Source organism: Nicotiana tabacum, chromosome 22 (assembly GCF_000715075.1).
Source record: "Nicotiana tabacum cultivar K326 chromosome 22, ASM71507v2, whole genome shotgun sequence".
Lineage (NCBI taxonomy): Eukaryota > Viridiplantae > Streptophyta > Magnoliopsida > Solanales > Solanaceae > Nicotiana > Nicotiana tabacum.
In genome coordinates this window covers 10,321,142-10,344,849 of record NC_134101.1, presented here as the reverse complement: position 1 = coordinate 10,344,849, position 23,708 = coordinate 10,321,142, and the positions used below count along the sequence as shown (strand labels likewise).

Here is a 23,708-nt window from a genome sequence, read left to right as displayed (position 1 = left end):
TACTAAAGAGAGAAGATACAAATGCCTTAAGAAGATAAAAAAGGCAAATGAGAGGTGTACCTAAATCCTAAACATTAAGCCTCCTTTTATAGGGTGAAACTCACATTCAAAATTATCATCCACCGATGTGGGACTTTTGACAATTTCAACAGTAATGTTTATTATCCAAAAAGGAAAAGTTTATGGCCCGAAGTGAAAGTGAAACTGTAAATATAGATTGAAGAAGTGAACGATCACAACATATTAAGTTTTCATAATTTCCTGTTTAAGAGTGTTAAATTGAAAGAGTATAAAATTTAACATTACAAATATATCCAAGAAGGCATAGTTGGTAAATATGTATTTCAAAAGGATTTCAAACCGGCATCTGTTGAGCAAATAACAGCATTTCATGATTCTATGGGGAAGGCCAACCTATAGGGTCTTTTTTCGAACACTTCATTGGCGTCAAAATAAGCATGTGTTTGCTCTGTTTTATTTTGACTTTCACAGAATCAGTGTATTCAATCTTTTTAAAAAAAATATATGTATGGTCCTTCAATCTTCATTACAGAATCAGTGTATTAAACTTTTTTTTTATATGTATGGTCCTTCAATCTTCATTAACAATTGAAAAAACCGAAAGATGAATGAACATTAAGACTCACAGCCAAAGCGGCAAACTAAAGAGAAAAGAAAAAGAAATAGGGAAAACCGAAGAAGATACCTGACAGTAGGTATGAATATGAACGGTGGCAGCAGGCCTGAGAATATAATAGAGAAAGAGAGAGGAAAGACAGAAAATAAAAAGAGTAAAGAATCGGTATAGAAAGAAACGATATTGTTTCTGAAGCGGCATTTTGTTTTACGTGCTTTTTTTGGTCTTTGAGAGTGAAAAATCAGAGGAAAACCCGAAAATTCCTAGAAAAAGATAAATGCAATTCTGCTTAAAGAGAAGTGTCATGTACCTTCTCCAGTCCCTCAATTATATATATATATATATATATATATATATATTACTATACTATACTATACGAGGAATAGCAAGTACCTCATGGTCAACATGTGTGCTTACATGGAATTAAAATTAATCTGAGGATATTTTTGTCATTTCTAAGCTTTCACAGCTATTCATTCAATTACATAGCTTAACACGTGGATTCCAAATTTAATGTCTTCTCGGCTAAAACTCGAACAACCGTGGAGAGGTAACGCCGTCTCCAACTAAGAAAAATCAAGAACGTCTGCTCTCTCTGTCATTCCTCTTGTTGTCAAGTTTGCACTTTAGTGTGTTTTCTTCCATCAATCGTATTTTTTGGTAGGTACCTCTTCTGTCATCTCTTTGATTCATCTTTATCTATATTTCTGTTGAGGAGTATCAACGGATTTTGGTCTCTAGGTGTTTGAGAAAATTCTTCAATGAATTACCATTTCTGTTAAATTTTTTATGCATATTTATGTCTTCTCTATTTTTAAAATATTTGTGATTCATCTCTATCTGTATTTCTCTTGAGGAGTAACAATGGTTTTTGTTCTCATTTCGCTGGGGCTAAATTATATAAGAATAGTTGTAAATAATGCTCATGTGATTATCATCTTTCTTACACCAAAGGTTTTGACTGCAAAAGAATAATTATCGTAATTTGTGAACTGATCGATTCTGCAGAAATGCAAAAAGGATGCACATATTTCTTAAAATGTATAATGGCTTCTCTCTGTTTCAAACTTACTCCTTCAATGAAAAGCGTGATAGTACTACATGTGATTTTTTGTTGCCTATTTTACCTTTATTTTTTAGTGGTAAAAGGATCAATTTTGGCTAAAAGGTGGAGTCTTTATTGAGATTTCTATTGATTCTTGTAACCTAAATCTGTAGTAATTTTAGAGATTGAAGTTTCCATTATGTAGTCTGCAATTTCTTGGCTGATATTAAGTCATAAAGGGATAACTTGGTAGAAAGGTTGCTTCTTTATTGGGAATACAATTTCTTTTATGGGATTACAATTTGTTATGGCAATTTTCTACCTAAATGCGTAGTAAATCTAGAGGTTGAAATGTCCCTGTGTAACCTTCTTGGATGCATAACAGTTTTATATTGCTGCTATGTATGTATATATATATATATGTATGCACTTGTGTCTGTGTGCGTGTATGTCTGCTTCATCATTTGTTTTCCATTTTTTGTTCTTGTTGTTATTGTTATTGTAGTCTGATTATTCTTCGCGTACGCAAACTGCTATTACCAAAGATCTGAAGCTCATTGTTTCTGAGGTAACAAGTCATTCTTGGTTTATATATTTCGATTCATTTTCTTGAGAGCAATTTCTGACTAAAGCTAACCTTTTCAGTTCTCTTTGTTCGGTTCGTTATCTATTGTGGGTGCTATGGTCGGAGCAATATCTAGTTATAACACCCCGAAAAATTTTGAAATAGTTAAGTGTAAAGTCCGGTAAAATTTAAAAAGAAAGTAATGTTTCATGGTGCCGGACTAGGCTTACGTATTTGAGGGTTGAACAATGCACCGGAAAGTAAAGAAAATATTTTGACGAAAAAGTGTATTTCTGCGGTCCATTATGCGACCGCAGAATCACTCTTTGGACCGCATAATGGCCGCAGAGTGAGGCAGTTAATTGGGTCAGTTAGAAGCAATTATGCGACCGCATAACTGTTATGCGGTGCACTATGCGACCGCAGAAAGTTATGCGGACCGCATAGTGATCACAGACTCAGGCAGATGTTTGGTCATTTTGGACACCAATTATGCGACCGATATGCGGTCCGCATAACCATTATGCAGTCGCATATGCGACCGCAGAACCTGTTCCGGAGCTTCATTTTTGAGTTTTTAAAATCCTACCCTACTTCGTTAAATACACGTTTTGGGCCTTTTTGAGATATAATCGGACATTTTAGAGTGAGAGAGAGTATCCTAGAGTGAGGAGGTGTTCTTCAATAATTGTTCTTCAATTCTTGCTCAAGTTTTGGAAGATTAAGAAGGTAAGCTCACTAAGTCTTCATCCTAAAGGTGAGATTCTACACCCTAAACCCTAATTTCGAAATCATCTGAAAATGAGTAATTAGCAAGATAATTTTTGGGCATGAGAGTTGATTATTTTACATGCATTTGATATCAAGGGGTGTAGGAAAATTGTTAAACTAAGCATGGTAAAGATTGGGTTGTGGGATGATGGAATCCTCCATAAAATGACCTTGAAAACTTGTGCACACCTAATGTTTGATAAAATGCTCAAATGAGCTAGAACCATGATCATTTTCCTAATTTTGATTCAATTTGGTATATTTCTAAAATAGATTGAAGTTGCTAAGAATTCCGGAACGTTTTAGAGTTTAAGGAAGCTCAATTGAGGTATGTTGGCTAAACTCTTCTTTAAGAATTGGAATTCCCAATATCCTTGTAAGTTCCGAGATGTTGATTATAAATAGAGTATTCCGATAAGTTTTGTGACGAAGATATATGTTCAATTCGTGTTACAAATACTCTTATCATATTGCGGTTATACATCCACCCGCATACATTGGGGTGAGGCAGAAAGGCCGCTTGATTAGAGTTATGGTATTGTACGTACACTTCCACCTGCATACATCGGGTGAGGCGGCGGGGCCGCTTTGTGTGAAGATGGTAACAGAGGATCTCATCTTAAATCCTATAAATATTATTTATAGCTTTTAATAAGCTTGCTATGGTTTAAACGGTTACCTATATTATTCTATTACTGCACTGGTTCATCATATTCATCTTGTATTTCTGAATTCTTCAATTAGTGTTTAGTTTTCATACTAGTACTATTCGACGGTACTAACGTCCTTTTTGCCGGGGGCGCTACATCTTTTAAATGGATGCATGTGGTTCCACAGCAGGAGATATTGATCAGTGATAGCAGCACACCTTCTTCCCAGCTGACTTGGTGAGCCCCACTTTATCCCGGGGTCATATATCTTTTGTTCTTTGTATATTCTGTTTGAGGTATAGCCGGGGCCTTATTGCCGACATTATCATTGCACTCGTCTTTATCTATAGAGGCTCCGTAGACATAGTGTGGGTTGTATAATGGTGCTGGGGAAGTCAAACTCGTGTGTTGTGCTTAAATTACTATTTTCACTTCAGATTATGAAAAATGTGTTTGGAATTGAGACTTTAAAATAAAGTAACTGATGGTAAGAAATTGGTATTGCAACATGATCACTTTATTGGTTGATTAACGAAAATATATATATTCTCTTTATTTATGAATGAGCTTAGGTAGAAGGAAATCTAATAGGCTTGCTCGACCGGATTCACTCGGTTGAGTACCGATCGCGCTCCTCGATTTTGGGGCGTGACACTAGTGGTCAAATTGCCAAATACATTGGGGGAAAAGGGGTTAGATAATGGCATCACTAGGAATTCTGCTTCCCCTTTTCTTTTGCTTGCCTATTTTGTACAAGTGAATACTCAAGTTTCTTGTCCTATTTGCAGTCTTTAATGATAGCTGTTATACCTAACATCATTGATTGGCTTTCCATCTCATTTGCCAAAGTAAAACAATTCTACTTTGATGCTAATAAAAAAAATTACTACTGGTCATATAATGCATCAAACTTACACTATTGCAATATTTCTGCATCCCTTTAGTTGTCGAGATAGTGTTTGGTAATGGCCACACTTGCAGTTGTCAGATATGGTTCTGGTTCACCAATGCAAAGTGAAAAAATCGAAGAAAGAGTATCAAGGAAGATGACAAGGCTCTGCCCCCCTGTACTGCACTGTTTGGAGACTTGGGTACCTGGGGATATTGTGGAGGTATATAATGACAGCTCTTGAAAAGTTGCCATCGTGCTCAGTATTTTACCACGTGATCGTTATTTAGTGATACTACTTGGTTGCTATCTGAAACTTAGCATTCATATATCAGGCATGAGAGATCGACAAAATTGAAAAGATAGCAAATGGATTTTTATTAGAAAGGTACATATTTTTTTTTATTTTATTATTTTATTTTGACTTTACGGAGAAATTTAAGCTTGTTATAAAAGTTTGTAATAAGTTGGAGTTGCTCTTATCATTTATCTGCTAGGATTATTTTGTATTGCTATCTACGTCAGATCCATTATATTTTGTTTGAGTCCATATATCTTTTTAACTAGGTCTTTTTATGAGAACTGTTTCATTTGTGTATATGAGTTCGGTCTATGTAGCAAAAATGGACTCGATAAGGTATAGTCCATGTAGCTTGAATAATATGGGAAGTGAATTTGACCTTGCTGGTTAAGTGTTCTAGATTATACACATCAAATCAAATTATAAATTATTATTCTAATTGATGGTAGTTTCGGTAGCCTCTATGCAAAGAGGGAACACTTTTGTACGTCTGTTTAGTTGTCCTTACACAGTATTGTATTTGATGTGCTTATAATAATATATAAGCAGGTGAATTTATATTTGATGCATCTGGTGTATCTTTTAATAATTTGTATAAAAAATTCAGAATCTATTTCTTCCTTGCCTTCCCTAATCTCACTATTCTTTTCTTTTGTAGGATTATGATCAAGCTGCAACTTGATGCACATACTAAAGTTCTTGGAGAAATTAATGGTTTAGCCACTGAAGGAAAAAATAGAGGACAAGAGTCTTATTTAATCTCATCAAGATCCCTAAAGAGAATGTCTCCTTATTGCACATCTGGTGTTGATTCACTTTATGGGAATGCTCAGAAATTTCAAGCAATCCAGACAGATAATCGCAGGCAACAAGCTGCTCTGGTGACCTTACATGAATTTCGTTAATTGGTATTGTTAAGTCCAACTCCATTATCGATAAGAGTTTTCACGAAAAATTGATTCCTAAAGTTATGTCATCTTTTAGATCCATATTACCTTGTGTTGTTGGAAAGCTATATTACTTTAACATTATGGCTCATGTAGTAACTCCGTAATCTTCTATTTCTCCTATGAGCAAAAGTTCATTCTTCTAGATATTATCATTGTACATTTATTCGCAATAGCATAGCTTTAATACTGTATCGAATATAGCTTTTATATATATATATATATATATATATATATATATATATATATATATATATATATATATATATAGAGAGAGAGAGAGAGAGAGAGAGAGAGAGAGAGAGATTAGATTATTGCTTCTTCACAAGTCTATCCCCAAAAGAACCCGACCCTATGGTCCTAACGCTTCGTGTTCTTATATATATACGGCTACACCTATATATATATATATATATATATATATATATATATATATACACACACACTTCGTTGTACTACTTTAACTATATATAGCTTATTATATATATGTTAGTGTATTCATTATTTATATTACAAAATAAAGTGTTAACGGATTACATTTATATTGTTTAGGTAGTAAATATTCATGTGATTCAAAAATTTGACCATGTTTGACCTAATAACCGACCAAAGTTGGCCGGTAAAATCATCCCCTGCAATAACCGACCAATTTTGGTCGGTAAACTTAAATATAAATTTTATAAAATCTTTTAAATAATAATATAATTATTTAAATTTAAAAATGTGGATCCACATTACCGACCGATGTTGGTCGATAATAAAAAGTTACTTTGACTAAGCAAGTCTGACCACAACGGTCAAATTTTTTACCAATATACCGACCAACTTTGGTCGGTATGTAATTTTAAAAAAATGTAAAATATTTTTTTTTTAGTTTTCGTCCATTTTGGACGGTTTTTTGGTCGCTTTTGTTGACCGACCAACGTTGGTCGGTATTGCTTGGTCAATTTTTCACTTATTTCTAGTAGTGTATGATATTTCTTTCATCACATACTTGGTATTTATATAGTAATATTTCCATAATTTCGATTTTCAAACTTAGTTAGAACGCATTTGATGTTTAACTTATTTTTCCGCAGTTGACACATTCAGAAGGAAGACCTAGTCTTTTGCTTTGCTAAGATCACACTAATTATCCACTTCCACCAAAGTAGGAATAGAAGATGTTGTCATCTTTTTCCACTACTTGAAACGTTGAGATTTAAGTTGCATATTTTTATAATTAATGTGATCTTTCTTCGGATTCTTCTGTTATTATCAAATCTGAAAGGACGGCGAATAAATCTGTATGCTCTAACTACAAAACTATCCATTTCGATTACTTGCACACGTAAGAATTAAGTTTTGAGAGGGAAGAGAACAAAACTTAATTCAAGAATTTGATTAGCAAGGTTTGGTGATTCTTCTACAGCCTTTAATATCTTCTTTAATTTGCTTTGTTTTGTATTTATTACATTATTTGATTTATTTCCTTGACAGCCGTTGTCTTATTGTTTATATATATCCTTTTAAAAAAGACTCTTTTTGTCTTTGTACTTTACTTTTGTATGTTTGTTATCACATTTTCAACATCACATGCATGTATATATCTCGCCCACTATCAAACACTTGTAATTAACAGGAAAACTTTCGTCAAAAGTTTGGATATTTTTTGTGAAATTAAAATTTTAGTTTGCAAGAAACGCAACTTATCGTTATTAGTTTTGTTATTATCGAAGTAGTACTAATTATCAATTATTTAATATTTGACCATTTTTTATTGATTAGTAGGGACTTCAAAAAGAAAGAATGCAGATTTCAAAGAGAAGAAAGGGAAAGAAAAGGCAACATGTCATTCCTATATCTAAAGAAATTGTTATTGAGATATTACGAAGAGTACCTTGCCAAGATTTGACTGAAAATTTAAAGAAGGTATGCATGGAATGGTGTTCGATCATCTACAGTGGGAGCTTTGCCTACTCACAGATTGAACACAGAATATTAAAATCCTCATCATCGTTCTCTCAAATGGAAGCAGTTGTTATTACTTTGGCTGATGATCAACATTCTCAAGTCATAGTTTCTTCCTTAGAATGGCACAGTAATCAAAACCATTCATTCCAAGATTTGAAGACTAAAGACTTATATACAACAAAAGATGTATTGGTCCAGACATGGTTACCAATGCCACGGAGGCGAATTATGAGGGTGAATCCTGTGAATGGTTTCGTTTGTTTCTGGTCTACTACTGATCATTCTCGTTTCCATATCTTCAATCCTGTCACCAAAGAACATGTCACAACTCCAACAAATACATATCTAGGTAATTGTTAGACTTGTAATATCTATAGGAATCCCGCATCGATCTGAAAAGGCTCTTTTATATTTCTCGTAAGCCTAAGTAGGACTTATAATTTTTGAAAAAAAAGTAGTATTTGGAGTTAAGTTGAAAAATAATATTTGAGATTTGAAATTGTGTTGGGACATGCATTTCTCTTGAAAAAATATTGTAGTTTTGTTAGTACGAATTCTTTTTTTGAATTTTTTTTGTTTTTGAAAAACTCATTTTCTGATGTTTTTTTCAAAACCTTACAAAAATAGACAAACACATTTTTGAAAAAAAAAATTGAAAAAAAGGAAATTCTTTTTTATGGACAAACGGGTCCTAAGTTCACAAAGTGTCCTTAAATTAATATACCTACATCCATATATGTGTGTGTGAGTGTAATTTTATAAGAAACCAACTTGAGCTTGGGCGTGGGTGGGCTAGACATATTTTATTTCTATTACAAAATATTCATTTATTTAGAATTTAAATGTTAAATTAACAGGTGTGTCTACAAATACTGGAACTCAGCTCTACAAAGTGACTATAAAAACTCTACAATATATGTGTAGGTTTTGTTGTATCCTAAAGGACTTGTCTGCATTTCTCCAATCTAAAAGTTAATTTTATGGCTCGGAGCCTTTTCTAATACTACTGCTACTTATTTTTTTAAAGAATTCTACTGCTACTTGTATAACAGGTAAGAATATGAATGATGATCCTTCTGCAGTGGGCTTAGGAATTTGCCCACTTTCGTATGAATACAAGGTGGTTGTTCTTGATAATACAGAATCAGGTAAGATTAAACCTTCGATTTTCACTATTGGAAAAGACTATTTATGGAGGTCTTTGAAAGAAATTCCACATCATATTCTTGCTGAAGTTCAGACAGTTGCATATGTAAAGGGGGTATTATATTGGTACACAAAGACTTGTACTTCTGCCCATTATCTTACTACATATCAAATTAAGACGACAAAAACCCTCATTTGTTTTGATGTTACTAAGGAAGAATTTGATATGATTGTGGTTTCTTTTGAAAGCCTAAAAAAACAAGTAATAAGTATAGCAGAAAAGGGAGGAAGGCTTTGTTTGGTGATCATAAATTATGGTCCGATTTGCTCCCTCTTGATCGAGGTATATGTTGCCCATAATATAAATGATTTGAGTAGCTTAAATTCGTGGAAGAAAGAGTTGACTGTGACTGCTCCTAGTATTGCATATAACTTAGAACTAGAATTTGTGCACATCATAATTGTTACAGATGAGATTTTGGTGATTCAACTTGACGAGAGAGGCGTTGGGTTTTTCGATGTTGCAACTGGAAAGCTGTTGGGTTTATATTATGTGCCTTTTCAGGGAACGGCAATCCCTTATGTGCCAAGTTTGGTCGCTCTTCGCCATCGCCCACTACTTGCTTCCTCCTCTTGAAATATTCTATTGCTTCCAACTTGTTTGGATGGTTGTTAACTTTGTATATCGTATTATTACTTTGTTTTGATTGTTACTTAAATTTTATTTTATTCTATCGTTAAATCCGTCGTTACATAAAGACGACATGTGCCACTTTATGTAACGGCCAATTTGGTGTGGTCGCGTCGTTACCTTGCCTTTTTCTCTCATCTCACCCTTCATTATTTTTAAATTATTTTATTTTATCATTTACCCAACCTTTTTATATAATAATTTTACCCTATATCATAATTATTTTTCTTTATAATATTGCAAGTTTATTCTTTATATTGTTGGTGCGTGATATCATGAAACAACGGCAAACAATACAATTTATCCAAATATTATATTAATCAAACGATACAGTACAATACAATACGATACATTATGAAAGTTAGGGGCTAGACTATGATTTGCTTCTATCATCATCATTTTTTGTTTACTTAACAGCTGATCAAATATTTAATGTTATGTCTACCTTGTCAAAAATGTCTCATGCTATCCCGGGTGTTAACAATTTCTATAAGTAAAAAGAGTGTATATTATTTTCATGAAAAGGTCCCATTCTTTACTAGAGCAGGGTATACATATACAAGGCTTGCTGACTACGCTGTTTTGAGTTACTCCTACGTTGTTTGAATATTTGAGTGCTCTTATTTTTAGTGAATTATTTTGAATAGCAATAGCTAAAAGGTGGAAAGGTCAAATATTCAAATAATTGACAAAATCAGATGCGGATCCATGATTTAAATTCTATGAGTTTAATTTTTAAGATTTTTAACATTGAACCCATTATATTTTTAAGGTTATGTGTTCAAATCTATTATTTTTGCAATTAATGAATTTTTACACATAAATTTTTACTCAGCGTCGAAAGTTATGGATTCAATTGAACTCATAACTACCACACTGCATCCACCTCCGGATAAAATAGTACCTTAGATAATAACAAAAGTAGTAACATCGAGTTTGTGCACTTCTGCAACTAATTTATTGTCAATAGTAACAAAATAAGCATCCAAGAATATATTTTTTGAAAAAATATTATAATAACAACAACAAATCATTAATGGGGTCTGGGGAGAGTAATATATATAGACCATACTCTCCCTAGACAATAATTAGTATACGAGTGAAAAGATATTCAAGACGGTTGATCGGGCCAAACCACTAAATACACATACATAAAGGATGTACTAGGCAGAACAGATATAGAGAGAATTGCGAAAATTCCTATTGAATAAGGGCCTCCTATAAACCTTATTCCCTAAGAAAAGGATGCTAACTAGTGCGGTTTGCATTTACCATGTGGTTTGCAAGCTATTACACAATGGAGAGTTTATTCAATGCGCACAAAGTACTCACCCGAAGGACAAAGACGGTGACAGAAGCTGTAGCGACTGCAAATTTTTCTGGGGTTCAAAAAAAAAAAAAATTAGAGAAAGAACTCAAGCAACTATATAAACCTTTTTTTTTGCTAGACTTAGCCATACAAAAGAAGGGACACTTATAAATAATGAAGAGATTTGCACAAAAGTACAACCTTAGCACACAATATTGCACATATATAGCCATATTTTAATATTATTCATAGCAAAAGTAAGTAGAAAGGCAATAAAGTTGTTTTTTTCCTGTTTTTGAAGGGATATACAGACAATAAGAGAACGGTTGTCAAGAAAATAAATCAAATGAAAATACAGAAGAAAGCAAATAAGATATTCAACCTTCATAGATTATCCCAACCTTGCAAATCAAATTTTAGTTTGAATCAGTTTAATTAGGCGTTCGGACATAAGAAGTGTAAAATTTCGGAAAAAGAAAATTTCTTTTTATTTTGATTTGGCAAATTATTACTAGTAGTTATTAGCAGACAGAGTTATTCAGAAATAGGAGTTGTTTTCTGTAGGATGATGTTGATGACACTACAAATGCATATAGTGGAAGAGAGTCTGATGCGTTAAACCATGTATTTTGCTGAAATTGCGTGATAAGTAGAAGACTTGCTGAATTTATTTGGGCGTTGTGTTCGGTAATTGTATTCTCTTTGAACTATATATGTCATGGAAACTTTTGCTTAGGAAGTTGCTTTATTAGAGGATTTTAGTGTTCAAATGCACTTTAATATGTAGTACTTAGTAGATTACGGATAACTTATATAGCTGTAGAAGTGGTGGTGCTTTTGGTGGTGGTCACAGGAGGTAATGTGAGTAGCAAAAGATGTGAACAACGATTAGCTGCTGGCTGGAGAAACTGGTATTAGGTTGTACCGGTAAAGGAAATGTATCCTTCCTTTTGTATATATATGCAAACTTTTTTAGGGAAAAAGATAGAGAAAATGAATTACTTAGTTATAAGCGATATTAGGAACATGAACCATTTGACTCTCCAGTAAGTGTAATCAGTAATGTAGGAATAATGCTAAGCGCCACTATATACCTGATGGCTTAAGCTGAAATTCTTCGAAGCAAAGGAGACGAGATTCATTTTATGACTCGTACCCATATTTATGCGTCACAATTTGGCTGAAGTGTGAGATTTAAGAGTTTACTGAGTCTTCAACTGAATGTCATTGTACATAGTCATGAAAGTTTATTTGATATTAGAATCATGGCACCGTGGTTCAAAGTTCATCTGTTGGAACTTGCCAGAGATGCTTACAAAACTTATCAGATGTTACAGTGTCTTAAATGTTATTTGACATCCAAAGTGGTAGGCATATCCTATGCTGTGAGACTTTTTAAACATTACAACTGACAATGGTTTTAATTTCTTCTATTTTACCATTTTTCTTGTTTGTCTTTTTTTGTTAATAATTATGTAATATCTTATTTTTTGTTCCAAGTACGTGACTCTTGGCTATTTGGATATTCACAGAGTTGCTTGGCCTTGAGATATGAGGCATTGCGTATGAGAGAGCAAAAAGCCACCAATGATCAGAGACTTCTTGTTTCATATAGTGAGTGGCTCACTTTTGCTGAGCATTCACTGGAGAATGGATTTTGTTCCATCGCAAAGAAGGTAAATTTCTGTCAAAATTTTGTACTTGTAAGCATATTACATGTGGAAATGGGCACAAAATAAAACTTTTGGTATGTGTTTTCCGTAGCAAATTTAAGCTCACTTCATCAGTTTTTGATCTCTACTTTAGAATTCATTGTATGTGATGTGTGGTTATAATTCCATAGTTTCGTACATTATGTGTCTTGCATTTTACATGCTTTAATAATAAATTACACTTTATTTGTGCATAATGGAGTCTATTTTATGTGTAGGTGAATTGGAGATTAAAGTAGAGCAAAAGGGATACTTAAACGTTGAAAGTGTGCTCGAGAACAGTGAAAAGGAGAGACCAGCCTAAGGCCATGCTGGACCAGGCTTTAGCCTGGCGAGGCCAGCCAAATTCCAGGCGTTAGGCTGGCGACGCCAGGCCTAACGCCAGGTTCAATCCGAGTTTTGAAGACTTAATTCGTTCCGGGTTTGACTAGGACCCGGCCCACACGTTTAGGATTTCTTCTACACATATAAATAGACCTAAAACACCACTTGGAGACCAGTTTTGGAGCAACCAAAACGTTTTTGGGTAGCTAGAGGCAAGAAGAGCTTGTGGAATCACTCCTTAGAGTTAGAATCATCATTTTTACATCTTTTAATCTTTACTCTCTATTTTAATTATGCAAAATATTTGGAATATTGTTATTATGAGTATGAGTAGCTAAATTCCTAATCTAAGATTTTGATGGAACCTATTGAAGGATAATTTTCTTGTTATGTTAATATAGATTTGCTGTAGTATTTTCTCTATTTGTTCAACTATATTATTCTTGTGGTTGATTGAAAGGCCTTCAATTAACTGTGTCTATTTAGTATGTATTACTCGGTAGAGAGTGCATATTTAGGTAGTTGTTGAACAACATCACTCCTAAACGTATATGAGGGATCAATACGGAGGTTTAAATGTGGGTTTAGGGATAACAAAACCTTGGTGCGATCTGAGTGAGCTGTGCTTAATGCTAGCTAGCGTAATTCGGGAGAATATGTCTAGTAATTGTGGTAATTACTCGAGAGAGAGTTACGAAAGTTAGAGTGCTCATGATCGGTAGAGAAGACTTAGGCAAACTTATAGAAAACGTAGCGGAAAAGATTCCGACAATAGGGAAAATCACAACCTTAGGTCATTCCAATTCTTGTTTACAACCTGTTCGTAGTTAGTTGTTAATTATTATATTTTAATTACGTAATATTTAGTTAGTAAAAACCAATCTGTTACTTAAATCCTTCTGAAGATTAATTGTATGAATTTGTGTGAATCTAGTAGTTGTATTTGATAGGTTAATTCCATGTAGGATTCGACTCCGGACTTATTAGCCGGAATATATTTGCAACGATCGCTTAGTCCTTTTTATAAGGCATAGTTGGGCGTGATCAAATTTTGGCGCCGTTACCGGGGAGTTAACGGTATTAATTACAGCTAAAAGTAGTGCTAGAATTCTTAGTGTAGTCAATTTTCCCCATTCTAAACCAAATACATTGAAATTTTAACGTTTGTAGTCTTGGGTGTTACAGGTGCATGCCTAGGAATTCCTCAAGAACTGGTGAATTGCTTGATGCGATATCAGATCCTGAGAAATTTTTCAAGGCACTAAATCGTGCAAACAAGATAAGCAAACAATAACGAAACTCGAGAGAACAAATCGAACCAAACATGGATGACGGAATAGAAAATCTAATAAACAACAGAAACAATGAGAATGAACCAAACATTCGGGGTGTGGTGCCTCTTGTACCAGAAACAACATTATATGATTGGGCACAACCCACAGCCGATAATCTGGTAACCGCAATTGCAGTCCCTCAGATACAAGCAGAATCATTCCAAATCACAAATAACATGCTACATTTTTTGCAGAACAAGGGACTGTTCTCTGGGTCACACATTGAAGATCCTCAGCAGCACCTGAAGAATTTCATGTCAATATGTTTAACGCAAAGACAACCCAACGTAACACCGGACGCAATAAAGCTTTTGTTGTTCCCATTCTCGCTGACAGGAGAAGCTCAAACTTGGCTTAATTCGCTCCCTATAAATTCCATCACTATTTGGGAGGAATTAGTCAAGCAATTTTTGAACAAATTCTACCCACCAAATAAAACTACCCAACAGATTGATGATATATTGAGCTACAGGCAGAGACCAACATAATCACTATAAGAAACATGGGAGAGATTCAAGGGCATGTTGGTTAAGTGTCCACATCATGGTATCCCAGATCAGATGTTGGGGCAGAGATTCTACATGGGACTGGCTGACAGCTTAAAGACCAATGTTGATGCTTCAGCGGGTGGAGCATTTCTGAGTAAAACATTCCCAGAATGCAAGATCCTACTTGATAAGATGGCACAAAACTCAGGATGGATGACTAGAGCTTCCACGATCACTCCGGTAGTTCACTCAGTGGCGTTGGATCCAAACAACTCCATAGCTGAGAATGTGGCCACCCTAATGACACAAATGAGTATCCTCACAAAAAGGATTGATGAATCGGGCCAGAAGCAGCAAGTTCACATAGTTGACACAACTAATGGGGGCTTATGTACACCATGCACTAACCAACCATATGTTTGCTCGTGGAGTGCGGAAGGTGACAACCAGCAATATCATGAAGATATGAATTATGTAGCCAACTATGGGAGACAAAGGCAAGATGGTTTGAATTGGGGTCAACATAATCAACAATATAGACCAGCGCAACAGTAGTACAATAACAACAACAATGCTGGAGCTATGCGACCAATGGGTCAAGTTGCGCCTTACCAAAGGCAACAAGGTTACATCCAGCAAAATCAGCAGCTGACTTATCAACAACCTCAACAACAACAGATTATGAGACCAGAGGATGGGTTTACTAAACTTGAGGGAATGCTGCAACAATTGATTGGGTCCACGGAAAAAATGCAACAGAGGGTAGACTCGCATGAATCAGCAATAAAGGGTATTGAGATTCAATTAGGACAGATTTCTATGGCCCTAAACAATCGTCCCCAAGGGGCGTTACCTGCAGATACACAAGTCAATCCAAAAGAATAGGGCCCAAAACAGCTTATGGCAGTGAGTCTATGAAATGGTAGAGACCTAGATCTGGAGCAAGAGATGGCTCGTGAAAGCCGGCCTATTAAAACACTTGTGCCTGTACCCATCGAGATAGATGACTCAACAGGGTTAACAGAGGTGATGGTACAACATGTGCCAGCCGAAACAAGCAAGGAAAAAGAAGTCGTGAAGGAAACTGAGTCAGAGCAAGAGAAGGCAGCAGAAACAGTGCCAGAGCAACTTCAAAATCAAAGCACATTAAAGAAGCGGCTTCCAGCACCCTTCCCCCAAAGATTGGCCAAATATAAAAAAGATGAGCAATATAAGAAATTCTTGGAGATGTTGAAGCAAATTCAGGTAAACATTCCATTGATTGATGCCTTAAAGGAAATGCCTGGTTATGTAAAAATGGTGAAGGACTTGATGTCTCGGAAGTTCGACTTTCAAGACTTGGCCACGGTTACACTGACTCAGACATGTAGTGCTGTTGTGACAAGACCCATAGCTGAGAAGTTATCTGATCGAGGGAGTTTCACAATCCCATGCACAATAGGCAACTATGTGTTTGCTAAGGCACTTTGTGATTTGGGGGCAAGCATAAACTTGATGCCCTTGACTATCTACAAAAGGTTAGGTATTGGAAGAGCTAGACCCACGTCTATGTTGTTACAGCTGGCCGACCGGACAGTAAAGAGGCCCTCTGGTATCATTGATGATGTATTAGTACAGGTGGGGAAGTTTGTTTTCCCAGCAGATTTTGTCATTTTAGACTGCCATGTTGACGAGGAGATCCCCATAATTTTGGGAAGGCCATTCTTGGCCACTGGGAGAGCCCTAATTGATTGTGAAACTGGAGAGCTAAAGATGAGATTGAACGATGAAGAGATAACATTTAATGTGCAAAAATCTATACGGCGACCTAGTGAGTTTGCTAACTGCTCTATGATAGAAGCTGTGGATGTGATCTTGGAGGAGGAAGATGAGACTCTGAATGCAAAAGACCCTCTAGCAGCATGTCTTATGAACTTAGAAGAAATGAATGGTAAAAACTTGACAGAGTGGGTTTTGGTCCTTGAAGGGTGAGGGTACTGGAAAAGAGAGCTCGAATTCGAGCCCTTACACTTGGAATAAAGAAAAACACCTCTAGCTAAGCCGTCAATTGAAGAGCCACCACAGTTGGAACTAAAACCGTTACCTTTTCACCTCAGGTATGCTTTCTTTGGACCTAAATCCACTTTACCTGTTATTATCTCATCCAGTTTGTTAGATGTGCAAGAAGAACAACTTTTGCAGGTGTTAATGGAATGCAAGACTGCAATTGGCTAGACCATTGCAGATATTAAGGGGATCAGCCCGATATTTTGTATGCATAAGATTTTATTGGAAGATGGGCACAAACCTTCCAGAGAACATCAAAGAAGGCTGAACCCCAACATGAAAGAAGTGGTGAAGAAAGAAGTGATCAAGTGGTTAGATGCGAGAATCATCTTCCCAATCTCTGACAGTAATTGGGTTAGCCCAGTTCAGTGTGTGCCAAAGAAGGGTGGAATGACTGTAGTGCTCAATGAGAATAATGAGTTGATCTCAAATCGTACAGTTACGGGTTGGCGAATTTGTATGGATTATAGAAAACTGAACACAGCCACCTGGAAAGACCATTTTTCTTTACCATTCATTGACCAAATGTTGGATAGACTGGCAAGGAGGTCTCACTTCTATTTTTTGTATGGGTATTCGGGGTACAATCAAATTTCTATAGCCCCTGAGGATAGAGAGAAGACATCATTCACTTGCCCGTATGGTATCTTTTCCTTTCGGAGAATGCCGTTTGGCCTATGCAATGCACCGGCCACCTTTCAGAGATATGTTAGCCATTTTTACTGACATGGTTGAAGATATTATGGAAGTCTTTATGGATGATTTCTCTGTGGTAGGGGATTCATTTGAAGACTGTCTGCACAATTTAAGAAGAGTATTAAAAAGGTGTGTGGAGACAAATTTAGTGTTGAACTGGGAGAAGTGCCATTTTATGGTACAAGAAGGTATAGTGCTGGGGCATCGAATGTCCAGTAAGGGTATTGAAGTTGACCATGCTAAGGTTGAGGTGATTGAGAAGTTGCCACCGCCCACTTTAGTTAAGGCAGTAAGAAGTTTCCTTGGGCACGCCGGGTTCTACAGGCGATTTATAAAGGATTTCTCAAAAATTGCTAACCCCTTATGTAAACTCCTTGAAAAGGATCATTCTTTTGTGTTTTCTGATGACTGCAGGTTAGCCTTTGAGGAGCTGAAAAGGAGACTGGTGACTGCACCAATCATCGTTGCACCCAACTGGGAGCAACCATTTGAGCTCATGTGTGATACAAGTGACTATGCTATAGGAGCAGTCATGGGGCAGCGGAAGGACAAACTGGTTCACCCAATTTACTATGCAAGAAGAACGTTGAGCGGTGCATAACTCAATTATACCGTGACTAAGAAAGAGATGTTGGTTGTGGTGTTTGCATTCGACAAATTCAGGTCTTATTTGATTGGTTCAAAAGTGATTGTTCATATTGACCATGCAGCACTTAGGTACCTGATAGCAAAGAATGAGTCAAAGCCATGCTTGATCCGTTGGGTTCTTTTGCTACAAGAATTTGATTTGGAGATTCGCGATAGAAAAGGGGCAGAGAACCAAGTGGCAGAGCACCTTTCAAGGTTGGAGGGAGCTGAAAAGAAAGTCGAGGTAGAAGATATAACTGAGACATTCCTAGATGAACAATTGCTAGCAGTGATATTGGAGGAAGCGCCATGGTATGCAGATATTGCAAACTATCTGGCAAGCGATATTATCCCATATGATCTTTCCTCTGTTCAAAATAAAAAGTTCTTTCATGACTGTCACATGTATTATTGGGATGAGCCTTACCTGTTCAGAATTTGTGTTGATAACATGATCCGGAGATGTATCCCCGAGATAGATCAATCTTCTATTTTGCAGGCTTGTCATGCATCACCATATGGTGGCCACTTCGGAGGAGTAAGGACCGCTGCGAAAGTGCTGGAATCAGGCTTTTACTGGCCGACAATGTTCAAGGATGCACACTTATAGGTGAAAGGTTGTGACGAATGCCAATGAACTAGGAATATTTCTCGTTGACATGAGATGCCTATGAACCCAATTCAAGAGGTAGAAGTGTTTGACGTGTGGGGAATCAATTTCATGGGGCCTTTCATCAGCTCATATAGCAACAAATACATACTCGTAGCTGTGGACTACGTGTCGAAATGGGTGGAGGCTGCAGCGCTCCCGATGAATGATGCTAAGGGAGTAATTGGCTTTTTAAGAAAGAATATATTCACCCGATTTGGCACTCCAAGGGCGATAATCAATGACGGAGGCACTCACTTCTATAATCGAGCCTTCGCAAAGCTGTTAGAAAAGTATGGTGTACGTCACAAAGTTGCCACCCCATATCATCCTCAAACGAGTGGGCAAGTGGAAGTGTCGAACAGAGAGATAAAGAGTGTTTTGACAAAGACTGTGAATGCTACAAGAACGGATTGGGCAAGAAAGTTAGATGATACACTCTAGGCCTATCGTACAGCTTTCAAAACTCCGATTAGTATGACGCCATATAAATTGGTATTTGGGAAGGCATGTCACCTACCAGTGGAGTTGGAGCATAGAGCTTTATGGGCACTGCGACAGTTGAATCTTGATATAGAAGCTGCGGGCACAAGTAGAGTCACAGAGCTGCACGAGCTTGATGAATTTCGTTACCACGCTTTTGAGAGCACAAGATTATACAAGGAGAGAATGAAAATAATGCATGATAAAAATATTCTTGAGCGGAGTTTTAAACCCGGAGATAAGGTATTGCTATACAACTCGAGGTTGAGGTTATTCCCGGGTAAGTTAAAGTCACGATGGTCGGGACCATTTAGTGTGGTGGAGATTCACCCCACCGGAGCCATAGAGATTGCTGCATCAAATGACTCTCGCACGTTTAGAGTCAATGGGCACAGGTTAAAACATTATTTGGGCATGGAAGATGTGAAGGTAGTGTTGGTGACTCATTTTCTCGAGCCACCAAGGTTAAGTGAGCCTTAAGTGCAATTATCTACGTCATGCCACGACGTTAAATCTGACGCTCGTTGGGAGGCAACCCAATTCGTAGTTGATTTTTAGTGTAGTTAGAATTTTTCCTTGTTTTGGTTTTGTTTTTAGGTACTAACAAGTTTGCAGGCGAGTTGGGCAAGTCGAACAGCGTTTCAGCATCAACTGATGGATAACAGGTGCTGGGGCTGGCGACGCCAGGGTCTGTCTGGCCTTAGGCTGGCGATGCCTGGCTAACGCCAGGGTCTGCCTGGCCTTAGGCTGGCGGCGCCTGGCTAACGCCAGGGTCTACCTGGCCTTAGGCTGGCGACGCCTGGCTAACGCCAGGGTCTGCCTGGCCTTAGGCTGGCGACGCCTGGCTAATGCCAGGGTCTGCCTGGCCTTAGGCTGGCGACGCTTGGCTAACGCCAGTTACTGGGCCAGGCGACGCCAGGTAAGTTATTTCGGCCCAGCTCACGATATTTTAGTCGAACCTCCTCACATTACACCTTCCTTAAACACTGAACACAATACACACAACCCTAACCTCACTTAAACCAAAACATATCAAGCTTTAGAAAAGAAATTCACAAACACACACATCTTCTCATCAATGTTGCTCTCAACCAAACACACTGCATGAATTGCCCTCACCCATAAACACTCAACAACACATTGCCATAGTGGTATCCCCCATCCCCATTGAAGTCAAGTTTAGTCTTGCTATTCTTTCACACTAATCAGAAATTCTCAGGCAGCTTCTTCCACTCAAAAGCTTCAAAGGTATGATTTCACTTCTTCCCTTTGCAATTTCGACAGAGGTACATGTATAATATTACACACAAAAATTGGTGGTTGTTCTTCATTGTGGTATTGAGTTTGTGTGCCCCAACCCCATGAAACCCCATAGGAATGGTGCTGCGATTATGAAAACATGTGGTAGTACGGAACCCCCAAGCCTATTTGGGAGGATGAGGCAATCCCTCATGTCCATAAGAAATACCATGGCACTATTGCACGTTAAGTGTTTGATATAATGCCTTAATGGAATTCCTTGTCCCTATTGGAGCCCGAGTCTCCGGGATTAATAGACTAGTGTTATGAAGTCATACACCACAATAAAATCTTAAGTGTGGGGTGGCTTGCCAGTAACCCATGTATTTTTCTTTGATTCTAATATTAAGGAAAGACGAGGTGAAGTCTGAGTAACCTCGGGAAGCCGGGAAAAATTATGTGTGTAGTGTGTAATGCAGTTTTATCTGACTACTGCTTATTTGTGTAGGAACAACGATGCCTCCCAGAAAAGACACCGGAAAAGCCAAGGCTACTCCCACTGCGCCGGCTAAAGTAAAGGCGACCTCAGCACCTCCCCCAAAGAAGAGAATGGGGGGGGAGCTACCTCCAATCTAAGTGGAATATAAGTTGTGGCAGCTATAGCAGCTATGTGTCAACAACCACAAGGCCAAAGGGAGTTTGGAATCAACAGCATACCACCGCACACTAAGGATTGGTACAGGCGTTGTAGGCCTAAACATGTACACTCGGAAGCAGTTATCAATGAACACAGCTTGAAAGCAAAGTATCAGGCAATTTGGAGGGGCATTCAGGATATGGGGTTGAGCTATGTATTCAAGAACACAGGGAACATTAATCTCAACTTAGTCCGAGAATTTTATGCAGGGTTTGATCCGCAGAGTACTGAACAGCTGGTGCCGATTCGTGGACGATTGATAGATTTCTCACCCACGGCCATATGTAACTTTTTAGGTGCTCCGGATGTTCCTGTGGAGCCATTAGACCACTTCATTCGTCGGCCTACATACAGAGAGTTGAGACACATGCTTTGTGGTGCCGATTCTACGACAGCATGGGTCTGGGATAAGATAACTAATCGGCACAAGAGGTTTCCCAAAAAGAAGATGAGAGCGGAGGTTCAAGTGTGGCTTAAACTGATAAATGCACGGCTCCTACCGTGCAATCATGACACACTCATTAGCCGTGAGAGGACTTGTGTACTCTACTTCCTCATGACGGGTCAAAGGGTAAATGTGGGTCATCTGATTCGCTACCAGATGTCTGTAGTCAGAACGAGTAAAAAGATCGATCGAATGCCATTTGCCAATTTTCTAACTCAGTACTTAAGACACGAGGAGGTTGAGGAGGAGCCAGAGTTTGACCACACCATTGATCAGCCCCTACGACAAACGGACATCACTAGCCTCCGACTTAAAGAAGAGACTGCCATGACTTCGTTGACAAGTGCTGAGCGCAACGCTCGGGATGATAGTTTTATGGCCCATCTCTATGGGATGATGGATTTGCAGCTAAGGATAGGAGGTCGACAGGCCACATCTGAGGAGAGAACTGAATTGGAGCACTGGTACCCGCTCAATGCTCATGCCCAGCAGCTGGTTGGGTTAGGAGATGGATACAGACTACCCAATGATGAAGATATCAACACACCGGAGCAGTCTGAAGCTGAGCCAGAGCAGTCAGATGGTGAGGGAGATGATGATGATAAGAAGGACGAACATGATGAGGGGTGGAGATCTTCAGAGGATGAAGCGGTTGCTTGATCGGGGAGTCTCTTCACACCCTACTCATTTTTCTTGTTTTGTCATTTTGTGCATGCACTGAGGACATTGCATGATCTAAGTGTGGGGTGGGGACTTGTACATGGTTAATTTTAGTCATTTAGTTATTTAATGTTAATTGTGTTAGTATGTGTTGTTAGTAGTTTAGTAATTGATTTGGCTAAAAAAATAATAATAATAATAATTGAAGAGAATATTCGTTGAAAAGTGGCGACTCTTAATGTAATTATGCTTACAGAAATATGGGGTAATATAAAATGAAGTGAAGGTAGAATGTTTGGTTTGGCACAAGTATAGGATGTGTGTTAAAGTATATGCATTAAAATGCTAAGGGAGGTGTAGTCACTCATATCCAAATGTATCATACCCGACCCGCAGCCTACATTACAACCAATGAAAGTCCTACTTGATCTTAGACTGAATGAACTCGATTCGTAGAGTATTACACTACGGGCAAGCCTATGGTGCATCATTTGTAGCATATGAATGTTATTTCTGAGAGCGAGTGAATTTTGTCTATCTTGAGTTCCTATGTTCTTAAAAATTCATTGTGTGTGGAACTAAGCTCTTTGATTGGGTGAGGGCACATGACTCATAAAGGAAAGGTAATGTTGTTGATATCCATGTCAGAGTAAGTAAGTGAATTGTGAATAAGGCATGGTATTTATGAGTCGAATCTTGAGGCGAAGATATCACACTTGTGTGATTAAACTGTTTTAAAAATTCTTGGTATAATGAGTTAGGAGAATTGCTTAAAAAGGTCGTATCTATAAGTGTAGTTTGATTGCTCGAGGACGAGCAATATTTAAGTGTGAAGTATTGATGTGTGGCTATAATTTCATAGTTTCGTACATTATGTGCCTTGCATTTTACATGCTTTAATGATAAATTACACTTTATTTGTGCATAATGGAGTCTATTTTATGTGTAGGTGAATTGGAGATTAAAGTAGAGCAAAAGGGATATTTAAACGTTGAAAGTGTGCTCGAGAACAGTGAAAAGGAGAGACCAGGCTTTAGCCTGGCGAGGCCAGCCTAAGGCCAGGCTGGACCAGGCTTTAGCCTGGCGAGGCCAGCCTAAGGCCAGGCTGAACCAGGCTTTAGCCTGGCGAGGCCAGCCAAATTCCAGGCGTTAGGCTGGCGACGCCAGGCCTAACACCAGGTTCAATCCGAGTTTTGAAGACTTAATTCGTTCCGAGTTTGATTAGGACCCGGCCCACACATTTAGGGTTTCTTCTACACATATAAATAGATCTAAAACACCACTTGGAGACCAGTTTTTGGAGCAACCAAAACGTTTTTGGGCAGCTAGAGGCAAGAAGAGCTTGTGGAATCACTCCTTGGAGTTAGAATCATCATTTTTACATCTTTTCATCTTTACTCTCTA

At 37.6% G+C, this 23,708-nt stretch overlaps 1 protein-coding gene, 1 long non-coding RNA gene and 1 pseudogene across 5 annotated transcripts; all 3 read left to right on the top strand.

Annotated features, from left to right (window-relative positions):
• Positions 1-21,138, top strand: part of LOC142175703 (uncharacterized) — a 155,042-nt pseudogene extending 133,904 nt beyond the window's left edge.
• On the top strand, positions 1,163-5,936 carry LOC107762482 (uncharacterized). 3 transcript variants are annotated; one of them, XR_012704772.1, is made up of 6 exons: positions 1,163-1,297; positions 2,188-2,250; positions 3,856-3,905; positions 4,650-4,780; positions 4,893-4,945; positions 5,517-5,936. It is a non-coding gene; the product is annotated as an uncharacterized LOC107762482 (long non-coding RNA). The 3 variants fall into 3 exon arrangements; XR_012704773.1 differs by lacking the exon at positions 2,188-2,250 and having other exon boundaries at positions 1,165-1,297; XR_001642808.2 differs by lacking the exons at positions 1,163-1,297; positions 2,188-2,250 and having other exon boundaries at positions 2,263-3,905.
• LOC142176579 (uncharacterized) lies at positions 6,981-9,775 on the top strand. 2 transcript variants are annotated; one of them, XM_075244573.1, is made up of 3 exons: positions 6,981-7,196; positions 7,576-8,107; positions 8,811-9,775. In XM_075244573.1, exons 2-3 carry the CDS (start codon positions 7,594-7,596, stop codon positions 9,539-9,541), a joined length of 1,245 nt encoding a protein of 414 aa, XP_075100674.1. In that variant the 5' UTR covers positions 6,981-7,196; positions 7,576-7,593; the 3' UTR covers positions 9,542-9,775. The 2 variants fall into 2 exon arrangements, with proteins under 2 accessions (XP_075100674.1, XP_075100672.1); XM_075244571.1 differs by having other exon boundaries at positions 7,573-8,107.
• Positions 21,139-23,708: the final 2,570 nt, after the last annotated feature.

What these genes read in the sequence shown, in the direction of transcription:
- LOC142176579 (XM_075244573.1), top strand. Translation starts at nt 7,594, where the DNA reads ATGCAGATTTCAAAGAGAAGAAAGGGAAAGAAAAGGCAACATGTCATT. An exon ending in TCCAACAAATACATATCTAG is followed by an intron (nt 8,108 to 8,810) that starts GTAATTGTTAGA and finishes CTTGTATAACAG; the next exon opens with GTAAGAATATGAATGATGAT.